This window comes from Mastacembelus armatus, unplaced genomic scaffold, assembly GCF_900324485.2.
Source record: "Mastacembelus armatus unplaced genomic scaffold, fMasArm1.2, whole genome shotgun sequence".
Classification (NCBI taxonomy): Eukaryota; Metazoa; Chordata; class Actinopteri; order Synbranchiformes; family Mastacembelidae; genus Mastacembelus; species Mastacembelus armatus.
The window spans coordinates 480,064-492,301 of record NW_022872940.1 but is presented as its reverse complement, the minus strand read 5'-3'; the positions used below and the strand labels follow the sequence as shown (position 1 = coordinate 492,301).

The following is a 12,238-nucleotide window of genomic DNA, read 5'->3' as shown; positions in this document are numbered from 1 at the left end:
CAGAAGGAATTCACAGCTTCCAGGTGGAAAACCATCTCCGTGGTAATGGTCCCTCCCCCTGCACACCTCTGTTGACTGGTTGGTTTTTTTCAGTGCAGTTCACAGCGAGTGAGAAAGGACGTGAACATCCAGTCTAGAGCGTCAGCTCCAGCTGCAGAGCTAACGTGGTCAGTTCTTAGTATTATTAAATGTCTCTGCGTCACTTTGACTCTACGCAGCCAAAGCAGGTCCACAACGGATGGAATATGAGACCAAGCTCAATACTGTGCAGCACAGTAGTTCACTGAGCCAACCAGTCCCAATGAACACAGCTGCTTTTTGGATGCAAACACATGTGCAGCGTTAATGTTAATGTGTAAGATTGTGGCACCAATGAGGAACAGCCCATTAAAGAAACAGAGCTGTGCTTTATGCTCTGCTCTCTGATCAGGGTTTAGGTTTGGTGTCTCTGTTTGTCTGTCCACTTCCTGTTTTTCTGACTGATTATTAAACTCATAAAGCCTAACACGGTCTGGGCCAGAACAGACTCCACCATCTGGCCCTTCTGTCAGTGAACATAGATGGTCTCAGTAGTATTGATTCTGAATTGATCAATGATCAGTTGATGTTGACGGAAGCCCAGTTTGAATCAGCCTGTGTTATCACAGTCCAACCTGTTTCTAGATTCCCCTCTAGAGCTTTGTTGTATCAGCATTAACACAGTGTCATTCATTGTTTATTGTGCAGGGCTAAGGATTTACTTTGTCTGTGCAGCACCTGCATCTGCTACCATGGAAATACTTTCTGTGTCTCCATGTGCCACATCAGATTCCTCCCCCTCCTCCAACGATGCAGGCAAAGTTCTGCTTTCAAGTCTAACAACACGACTGAGAGTAGATATTATTTTATTGATGAGCTGAGCTATTGTTCAATTCTAATATCTGATCTTATCTAGCATGTTGATTCTGTGGCCTATTTATTCAGTCGCTCTGTTGGACTCTGCCTGCAGACTTTAAAAAAAGCTGGAGATGCTCATGATGTCACAAAGACATTTAGACAGAAATTTCCACCAAACTGCTTGGAAGGTAGTAAGTCCTGCAGCCACAGGACGACCTGCTGTAGGTCTCTCCAACAACATGGTTGTGACATCAGGATCAGCTGCCTGGACTTTCTGAAGACTTGTGTTTCAATCCATTTCCCACAAGTGTGTAGCATAAAGAGACGTGCTGTCAGCTGGAAACAAAGTCCTCTTAACAGCAGGCCTGGATAAGGCTGCACTGACAACAGCACAGATTTCTTCCAGCATTAAAGAAAACCTGTCTCTTCTAATGTGAGACTGTGTTCCACAAACTGAACCTCCCTTTGCTGTTGTCCTGGACTGGATCAATGCAGCAACACTCTGCCCATCCTGGACCCAAACAGGAAGCAGTTTGTCCCTTTAATGCTTCAGTTGATTGACAACACACACACACATAATAATGAGACTAAGTCAAACTAAAGCAGTTGAGGAAAGAGAAACACATCTTTCCACATGTGGAGCAGCTCAGGCCTCTGGCTGTTCTAAATAGAGCTCAGCCTGTGTCTACAGTGGTAGTGACTGAAAACATCCCACTTGTTCCCAGCGTTATGTTTGCAGTCCCCTGGTGCTGCTGTTGCATCAGGAATGCAGTGGTTGAAACCCTTCCAAAAAACTCCAACATGCAGTTCTCCTTCAGTTTCCTGCTGTTATTGTGCAGCTTTGAAGGGATTGATCCATTTCCAGACGTGGTGTCAATGATGCACTTTGGAAAAGGAAGTTGGTTCTTTTTCATTGAGTTAGTAAAATGATTCCATCTCCTTTGTTCAGACTGAGGAGTCTCATTGTTTGATGACTTTATTTCTGCTGTCACATGGAAATGTTTCTGTCTTATCACTTTTTCTGTTCTCACCACATTTCTCTTCTTCTCTCTTCTTTCTTTCCCTCAATGAACATCTCACTGGATCATCTTGATGTTGAGCTGCAAACCTTTGCAAACTGACAAACTCAGTGTTGAATGTTGATCAGATTCCAAACTTCATTATCAGCCAGTTCAGCTGTGGAGGAAAACTGATTTAAAGCCAGCTGGGAGTTTCCAGCTTCTGTCCAGTCCAACAATAAGAAAGTTTCCTCACTCAACATGTCTCCACCTCAACTAATCCCAGTTTGCTTCATGTCCACAGGGACAGGACCAGGACTCAGGTCTCTGAGGAGCAGCAGCTGTCCAGCTGTGCTTTGTGTCAGGATGTCCTGAAGGATCCAGTCTCTACCAGCTGTGAACACTAGTTCTGCAGACAGTGCATCACCTCATACTGGGACCAGTCTGTTTCACCAGGAGACTGTCCCTGTCCCCAGTGTGGAAAAAGACCCAGAACCAGTAGGTCTCACTGATTGTTCTACATTTGAGTTGTTCCTTCACAGTCGAGATTCTGTGTCACACAAACGTCTGTTTGATTGGACCCTTTTTCTTGTCTTCCAGTGGACTCTGGTCTGCAGGAGGTTTTAGATCAACATAAGACCAGCGTGAGGACAAGATATGAACGTGTGACTGAAGGACCTGATGCAACAGGAAGTGGAACCCTCCTCAACAGGATCTACACTGAGCTCTACATCACAGAGGGACTGAGTGAAGAGGTTAATACCCAACATGAGGTCAGGCAGCTGGAGACCACTTCCAAGATGGAGACCCTCCATGACACTCCAATCAAGTGCCATGAGATCTTTAAAGCCTGCCCTGACCAGCAGAGACCCATCAGAGTGGTTCTGACCAGTGGCGTCACTGGTGTTGGAAAAACCTTCTCAGTGCAGAAGTTCAGTCTGGACTGGGCAGAGGGCTCAGAAAACCAAGACGTCAGTCTGCTGGTCCTGCTTTCATTCAGGGAGCTGAACCTGATCAGAGATGAGCAGATCAGTCTTCTCAGGCTGCTCCATGTTTTCCATCCAACATTACAGAAGGTCACAGCAGAGCAGCTGGCTGTCTGTAAAGTTCTGTTCATCTTTGACGGCCTGGATGAAAGCGGACTTTCACTGGATTTCAACAACAGGAAGGTGGTGTCTGATGACACACAGGAGGCCTCGGTCAGCGAGCTGCTGACAAACCTCATCCAGGGGAATCTGCTTCCCTCGGCTCTGGTCTGGATAACTTCCCGACCCGCGGCGGCCAATCGGATCCCTCCTACATGTGTGGACAGGCTGACGGAAGTCCGAGGCTTCACTGATGCCCAGAAGCACGAGTACTTCAGGAGGAGGTCCAGGGATGAAGAGCTGTCCAGCAGAATCATGTCACACATCAAGGCATCCAGGAGCCTCCACATCATGTGTCAAATCCCAGTCTTCTGCTGGATCACTGCTACAGTTCTGGAGCACATGTTGACTATAGAGCAGAGAGGAGAGCTGCCCAAGACCCTGACTGACCTGTACTCACACTTCCTGCTGGTTCAGACAAACAGGAAGAAGCACAAGTACCATGAGGGACATGAGATGAGTCCACGGCAGCTGACGGAGGCTGACAGGGAAGTTCTTCTTAAGCTGGGGAGGCTGGCGTTTGAACATCTGGAGAAAGGAAACATCATGTTCTACCAAGAAGACCTGGAGCAGTGTGGTCTGGATGTCCCAGAGGCCTCGGTGTACTCAGGAGTCTGTACAGAGATCTTCAAAAGAGAGAGTGTGATCTTCCAGAAATCAGTCTACTGCTTTGTTCATCTGAGTTTTCAAGAGTTTCTGGCTGCAGTCTACATGGTCCACTGTTACACCGACAGAAAGACACAGGTACTGGAGAAGTTCCTGGGGGAAAAGTATAGAAAGAAGAGGAGAGAAAATGTACATGATTACGCCTGCGACGACGAAGGTCGTGTCATGGACGGTGACTACTGCCTACCTCTGGATGACTTCGTGTTCAGAGCCATGGAAAAATCCCTGGACAGTAAAAGTGGCCACCTGGACCTGTTTGTCCGCTTCCTTCATGGTCTCTGTCTGGAGTCCAACCAGAGAATCTTAGAGGGCCTGCTAGTTCAGACAGAAACCAGTCCAGAGACCATCCACAGAGCCATCAACAACCTAAAGGAGATGAACACAGATGATATCTCTCCTGACAGAAGCATCAACATCTTCCACTGTCTGATGGAGCTGAACGACCACTCAATCCATCAGGAGATCCAAGAGTTCCTGAAGTCAGGGAACAGATCAGAGAAGAGACTCTCTGAGATCCAGTGCTCAGCTCTGGCCTACATGCTGCAGATGTCAGAGGAGGTTCTGGATGAGTTGGACCTGAAGAAGTACAACACATCATACCAGGGACGACGGAGACTGATTCCAGCTGTGAGGAACTGCAGAAAGGCTAAGTAAGTCCAGATGTGCCCAAGTGAAAAAAATCTATTTTTGTATAATTTCTAAAAGTATATTGAGTATACTTTTGAAATACTTTGAAATACTTGAAGTTGTGTTAAAATGAAACCAGTGAAGTTGCTGGAAGCTGCACTATAAATCTGCTTTAGTACATGAAAAACCTATTTTTCACGTATTATTGGGTACTTTTGCTGCCCAAAATACTACACTACTGTTAAAATATACATGAAACATTTGAAGTTGACTTGTTGCAAATGTCAAAAATCTATAGTGACATTAAACTGACAGTGTATTACTAATAGACTTTGAGCCAAAGTAAATGTACTTGAAATATACTCTGAACTCATTTGAACTATGTATGAAATACAATAGAATGAGGTTTGAAATGTGAAAAAAGTATGCAAAGTATATTTTTCAAAGTATTTGAGTATTTGTTGTGAAAATGAGCCACTGACTTTGTGTTAAATTGCAACCAAGTTGAACACATTGCATTAAAAGACACAATGATATTGGATTGATATTCCTAGTAAATATAAGTCCACTATAAGCATCATTTTGTGTTTAATAAATACACCAACAATGCCCTCTGAATGGATTCTCCAAACACTGAGTCTGAAATGTAGATACTTTACTTAGATTCCAACCCAATGATGTTGGACTAAAAGCACTACTTCCTGTTAGCATGTTCTCAAATGCTCTTACTTTGAAAAGCCCAGTGCACTTTGAAGACGTTCTAAAAGGATTGAAAATAATCGGAACTCCCACACAAAGTCCAAAACCCGTCAGTCCAACAAATATTGATTTGAACTCTAACACTATTAAATCCAGCCATTTAAGGGCTTTGGAACAAAACAAGTCATTCAAGGTAACAACAATAACAATAAACAGGAACAACAGTTTGTTTTCTATTAGTGAGGTCAAAGTATTATTTGGCTGCACCACTATGGGACTAACATGGATTTTAGTGATCTTCAGGATTCTGCATAGTTCTCCGAAGAATTCTGTCCAAACATCCAAAATACATGAAGTAAACATGTAGTATGAAAGAGTATTTTGTAGTGAAACTTTGTCCACAGGAATTAGACCACTTCCAAGAGTCCACTTTCCCACAGCCAGGAACACATACATTGTGTACTTTAAATAAGTCTACTGAAATAGAGCTCAAGTTAAATGGAGGCATAGTATTATATTTGGAAGAGAATGACACAATTTGAAGTAAAAACACAAGCCATGAACAGACTTTTGAAATATATCACTAAATATACTTCAAAATCTGTTGAAAGTAAAGTGCACTTTGAAGAAATCTGCTAAATGACTAATGAAGTAATGAGATCATTTCAATATACTTTGCAAACATTTACTTTGAATCTGCTTTTTTTGTCTCAGTAACTCTTTGACTAATCTTGTACTTTGGAGACTCACCAAAAATGTACTTTTACTACGTTTCAACACAAGCACAAATACACTTGGTAAAATGTGTGAACACACTTTATCTGCTAAAAGTAGAATTGAAGTCTGAAACAATAGATTGATTTTTCACTTGGGTGATCATCACCATAATGTTCCTCTTGTTTATTGTGAGAATGACAGCAGCTGGATTTTGTCCCAGATGTTCTTGAGCTGTTCCAAATGGTGTCAGTCCAAAAGCTGCAGATGTTCCAGTTGTTTTTTTCTCTCTGTCCAGTGAATGAACACAGTTCTTCTTTTTCTTTCCAATGGTTTTTCCATGGGACACATTTTTCTTCTGTTTCTCTTCACACACTGATGTTTTTCTGCCACATGTGAACAAATGTCCAACATTGGAATAAACAGGGACAGGCCTGTTGTGGAAGTTCCAAAGGAACTGAGTTTTCTCTGCTTCCTGTCCAAGATGAAAGCAGAACAAAGATGAAGCGTGTGCAGTGTGACAGAGAGTGAGAAGAATTCTTATTTCATGTCCAACCCACTGAGAGAAGATCAGTTGAACCACTGATGTGAAGACACAACAGGACATGTCCCTGTTTGACATCAAGTGATTCAACTCAATATATTGTCTCTGTCATAATAACAGCTTTTCTAATATATGTGTCCTCACAGACTTGTTAAATGTGGACTCTCAGAGACTCACTGTGAAGTCGTGGCCTCAGCTCTGAAGTCCAACCCCTCCCATCTGACAGAACTGGACCTGAGTGACAACGACCTGCAGGATCGAGGAGTGCAGCTGCTGTGCAGCGGACTGCAGAGTCCACACTGTAGACTGGAGACTCTGAGGTCAGTTGACTGACTGTTACTATTGTAGATCTTAGATGTTGAATCCACAACTAAAGCTCCTGTGAATGTTGGTTGTTCCATTCAGTGTTTTCATTGTTCTTCTATTCTCAGCAGACTAAGAATGATTCCTTCAGTTTCACTTCATTTCACTGAGCTGTCTTCAATAATGTGTGTTCACTCATATTGAATAGTCATATTAATAATGATGTGTTTCTTTCTATAGAAGCTTTGAAGAACAGAGTGTCCCAAAAATGTCATCTGTCAGGAAGTTGTTCTGAATCCTTTGTGTTTCTAAACAAACTGTGGAAACAGTCCAAAGCTGAAACTGTTTCAACTGAAACTGTCCAGTGTTTGTCCAAGTTTTGATCCCAACAATATGTCAATATTGGACCAGACTAATATCTGACATCCTCCTGAGAGCCAGAAGGAAAAAGGTTGGAATATTTCCATTTTGGAATAGAAGTGAAGACTTTGGGCCGTGAGAAACAAAGTCCTCTTTCTTTTTGGGGAAGAACACGTCCCTGTAGTGGACATTGGGTCTTGCTTTGTCCCAAAAACCACACAATAAGCATCAGTTTGCTGATGATAATGTTGGATTTTCTCTGCATTTCTGATTTTTCTCACTTGATGAAACTCAGAGAAACATATGACACAGTCAGTTGTCAACAATCTATGAATGGGATTCCAAAGCTTGTGTTTAGTGGCCAATGACACAGTGGGGATCGTCCCAACACAAGGACATGATCTGGTCTGTGCATTGGGACTGGACCATTAGAAAGCAGGTCTCAGCCTGTTGTCATTGCCAAGGCCTCAAATCCTGATGCTGTGTGAAGAAGCTTTGAGTAGTTTTTGTTCCTGAACTGAAGCCAGCAGCTTTTGGTCCTGACACTGTCCACCCAGTTTGTTCCCTGATCCAAATCTCATTGTGAAGAACAAATCCACAGTGTCTCTATAAAGTTGATCCCAAAGAAATGAAAGCACATGTGGAGCACAGAGACACACAGATGAAATCATGTGTCCAGGTGGTTGAGCTGTGTTTAGTGTCTGAGCTGCTGCTGCTGCTGCTGCTTTACCTCTGTGCTGTGCTGAGGCTGCAGCCAATAAAGCCAGAGAAGAAGATGCAGAGAGGGAAGAGACAGGAGACAGGAGAGCCTGGGGGAGCTTCCTTGGCTCAGATAGAATAAGGAGGAACAATTCAATGCATTGTTTTGCTGCACTTTGGAACTGGGTCAACAAACTTTAAGCAGGAAACTTTAAAGCTGCACAGTGACAGTATGAGCCATCAACTAGATTGATTCTGCTGTTGGCTGGAAAGCAGCTTCTCTTCCCATGTGCTGACAATAATATCATGATATAGTCAGACTATTATTACTATTATTCTGACTGTTCTCATATTATTCTTCTCATTATTATCATTCTACATTTCCCTTCAGGGATTAATCAAGTTGATCTCATCTCATTATTCTAATGAAAAGAAGAAGAATTGTCATCATCATCATCACCATCCTCATTGTCATCAACATCAGTGTCACATTGGATCTCCTTCTTTGCTTCTTTATTCAGGTTGAGGAGCTGCTGGTTGTCAGAGACCAGCTGTGGTTATCTGGTCTCAGCTCTGAAGTCCAACCCCTCCCATCTGAGAGAACTGGACCTGAGTGAGAACAACCTGCAGGATCCAGGAGTGCAGCAGCTGTGTGGTGGACTGCAAAGTCCAGACTGTAGACTGGAGACTCTGAGGTCAGACCCCATGTTTAGGTTGTGTGCTGAGATGAATGTGATGTGAAAGTTGTGCTGACACTGAACTGCAGACATGAGGCTGATATTAGACTGATCCACACTGAGGATCGTCATGGGAAAGGCTGTTTTCCCTCTCAGAGAAATGTGGCTGCACAACATGAGTTTGTATAGATGGAGCCACAGGTGGAGCTGGCAGAGTTTCAGAGCTGAAGTCACTCCGTCTTTATTGAAGCAGCAGCATGTTGGCATTCATATTAATGACAGCTCTTTGTCCCTTTTTGGATGGGACTGCTTTGAACCTGCATCCTGTTGGCTTCAGCTGTTTGGAGTTTCCACTTTCTAAACTTCTACTTTCTAAACCTTCTTCAGCTCTGAACACATTCTGAAACATTCAACACTTTCAAGAGGAACTTTGGTTTCTAACGTCACATCTTTGGTTCTTTATTCAGGTTGGAGAACTGCAGTTTGTCAGAGACCAGCTGTGGTTATCTGGTCTCAGCTCTGAAGTCCAACCCCTCCCATCTGAGACACCTGGACCTGAGTCAGAACTGGGACCTGCAGGACCCAGGAGTGCAGCAGCTGTGTGGTGGACTACAGAGTCCAGATTGTAGACTGGAGACCCTGAGGTCAGCTCACTGACTGTTTGTTCCGATTGTAGATCTTTAGTGTTGAATTATTGTTTGAACTCAGTGTTTGCACAGACATAACTTCTATTGAAGTTGATTTGCTTTTCCTGTCTTTGGATTTTTCTGAGGCTAAATTCAGTCTTTAGTCCCAAATGACTGAGTCTCACAGAAAGTTGGTCTCATTGTGTCTAAAGAGTCACATGTGTCAGCAGAAAATCCTCTGAACTAATATTTGTTGGAAATGGATCCAGTTTCTTTGATGCAGTAGAAAAATTTCTTTGATCATTGATATTGATGGTTGAGAACACACACAGACAGGTGTTTTTCCATCACTTCAGAGGACATTCCATTGACTTCCATTTATTTCCTGGAGACAAAGCCAAACCAGAAGCACTACTTGGTGAACCCTAAGCACAAGCTGAACCTCAACTTCCAGACAGCTTCTTCCATACAGAAATCCAAACCGGTCCTGGACTAGATTATTGACCTCTTTGCGGACACGTCCATTTCCAATCACCTTCCTGTTGTTCTTGAGATCCAGATTCCCTTGACTACATGTAAATCCAGTATTTTAGCTCAGTCATTGTCAGATTCCTCCACAGACTCCTGGGGAATTCAATGATGCGTTTATGGACACACATTTATCTACTTTGGATGGTTGAACTTCCTCACTGAGTCCACAGGATTTAATTTCATCTTTTCACTCTACATGTCCTACTGTAGGGCAGCATGGTGGCTGAGTGGTTAGCACTGTTGCCTCACAGCAAGAAGGTCGTGGGTTCGCATCCCGGCCTTTCTGTGTGGAGTTTGCATGTTCTCCTTGTGCTTGCGTGGGTTTACTCCGGGTACTCCGGTTTCCTCCCACAGTCCAAAAAACATGCATGTTAGGTTAATTGATGACTCTAAAATTGCCCGTAGGAGTGAGTGTGAGTGTGTGAGGTTGTCTGTCTTTGTGTGTCTATATGTGGCCCTGCGACAGACTGGTGACCTGTCCAGGGTGTACCCCTGCATTCCACCCGAGAGAGAGCTGGGATAGGCTCCAGCAGATCCCCGTGACCCTGAACCAGGAAAAGCGGGTATAGAAGATGGATGGATGGATGGATGTCCTACTGTATTGGCCTCTATCGCCCCCCTCAGGATGAAGAGACCTAAAGTCTCTGGAGAACCCTGGTTAAATGATATGAGCCAGAGTTGAAGAAGATGCTGCCCACAGGCAGAATGTCAGTAGAAGAAAGACCGGCTCCATGTGATAACAGGACTTCTGCTAGACAAGGCCTTGCTAACCCTGTTTGGGACTGGGCAATTCCAAGTTTTGAAGTCGACCCAGTCCAGAATGGGCACTGTTAAAAATGCATCCTGATATGATGTTATCAGGTGAATAAAGCCAGAGAAGAAGATGCAGAGAGGGAAGAGACAGGAGACAGGAGAGCCTGGGGGAGCTTCCTTGGCTCAGATAGAATAAGGAGGAACAATTCAATGCATTGTTTTGCTGCACTTTGGAACTGGGTCAACAAACTTTAAGCAGGAAACTTTAAAGCTGCACAGTGACAGTATGAGCCATCAACTAGACTGATCCTGCTGTTGGCTGGAAAGCAGCTTCTCTTCCCATGTGCTGACAATAATATCATGATATAGTCAGACTATTATTACTATTATTCTGACTGTTCTCATATTATTCTTCTCATTATTATCATTCTACATTTCCCTTCAGGGATTAATCAAGTTGATCTCATCTCATTATTCTAATGAAAAGAAGAAGAATTGTCATCATCATCATCACCATCCTCATTGTCATCAACATCAGTGTCACATTGGATCTCCTTCTTTGCTTCTTTATTCAGGTTGATTGACTGCAGTTTGTCAGAGACCAGCTGTGGCTATCTGGCCTCAGCTCTGAAGTCCAACCCCTCCCATCTGAGACACCTGCACCTGAGTGAGAACGACCTGCAGGATCCAGGAGTGCAACAGCTGTGTGGTGGACTGCAGAGTCCAGACTGTAGACTGGAGACTCTGAGGTCAGTTCACTGACTGTTTGTTACTATTGTAGAGGAAACTGGTCCTGGACTAGATTATTGGCCCCCTTTTCGATGTTGCCATTGGATTTGGAGCCGGTGGTTCACCTTGGACTCACCTGTTGGGAGTCCCAGTTAGTGCAGCCTAATAATCCCTCATTCAGTCAGTTGAAATGGACAAAGTCCTGTGAGGACACTCTGGTCCCAACATGTAAGAAACAGTAGATCAGTTGACAGACAAAGCATTACCTTGATCCATGTTGATATTGGACCTTGATCTGTTGTCCAGTGGCCTCGGGCTCCACAGAACCCGACTCTATGGAAACTTTAGTGCCAAAGAGGAACAGTGTGTCAGTTGTGTGGAAATATTTTGGCTTTAAAGAAAGAAGATGCTGCGTGGCGTCAAAACCTGCCTTGCTACTGTTGCTGCCTCATGGGCCAAGACTAGCAAGGCTAAAAGGCCGAGCACCACTGTGTCAAATGAACCAATCCCACCCAACATGACCAGATGTTGGAAAGTTTAACTCCATATGAATCGAATTTAAAACATCACATGGAAATTCCTGTTTCTCACAATGACTTTGAATTAAAGTCAGAGATTTTTCATCTTTCTGCACTTTCTTCTTCATGTTAATGTGACATCAATTCACACCTCAGCTAATTTCATCATAACAGCCTGGATGGACCAGTTTCTATTGACACTTGTGTTGTATTTATAATATTGTGTTGTTCTATTCATTGTTCATGTTTGTTCAATAAGACAACAGGAAGTTGGTCTTTGCTTCTTTATTCAGGATGAGGTGCTGCAGGTTGTCAAAGACCAGCTGTGGTTATCTGGTCTCAGCTCTGAAGTCTAACCCCTCCCATCTGAGAGAACTGGACCTGAGTGGAAACAACCTGAAGGATCCAGATGTGCAGCAGCTGTGTGATGGACTGCAGAGTCCAGACTGTAGCCTGCAGACTCTGAGGTCAGTAGAGGACTGGAGTCAGTCCATGGTGCTTTCAGCAGGATTGGACTAAACCTAGTCAGTGTCACAGCAAAGATCCAGGATTTCCTGTAAAGCTCCAACCTTCTCAGTGAAGCTGTGAGAGGAGAACAGGGACAGGCTTCAGGATTGGACAGAAAGACAGAGAGAGAGACAACAGTCAGCCAATCAGATCAGCCAGAAGCTTGTTGTGATCATGTGTTTGAGTTGATGTGAAGACGACTGTTGCTGATGAAGTCAGTGAGTCAGGAACACAAAAACAGTCTTTTATCCAGATCAATGTCAGGC

The 12,238-nt window shown here is 43.7% G+C and overlaps 2 protein-coding genes and 1 pseudogene across 2 annotated transcripts in view; 2 read left to right on the top strand and 1 right to left on the bottom strand.

Annotated features, from left to right (window-relative positions):
• LOC113143885 (zinc finger protein 208-like) overlaps positions 1-12,238 on the bottom strand; it is a 905,597-nt pseudogene that overhangs the window by 613,431 nt on the left and 279,928 nt on the right.
• The window catches only part of LOC113143888 (NACHT, LRR and PYD domains-containing protein 5-like), a 267,626-nt gene that overhangs the window by 35,034 nt on the left and 220,354 nt on the right, over positions 1-12,238 (top strand). The gene's annotated exons all lie outside the window — the stretch shown is intronic.
• Positions 1-12,238, top strand: part of LOC113143886 (NACHT, LRR and PYD domains-containing protein 12-like) — a 48,590-nt gene that overhangs the window by 2,298 nt on the left and 34,054 nt on the right. The window contains 8 exon segments of the mRNA XM_026329490.1: positions 2,179-2,372; positions 2,475-3,800; positions 3,864-4,335; positions 6,416-6,589; positions 8,153-8,326; positions 8,776-8,952; positions 10,794-10,967; positions 11,759-11,932. Of these exon segments, the coding sequence (XP_026185275.1) occupies positions 2,179-2,372; positions 2,475-3,800; positions 3,864-4,335; positions 6,416-6,589; positions 8,153-8,326; positions 8,776-8,952; positions 10,794-10,967; positions 11,759-11,932 (2,865 nt within the window).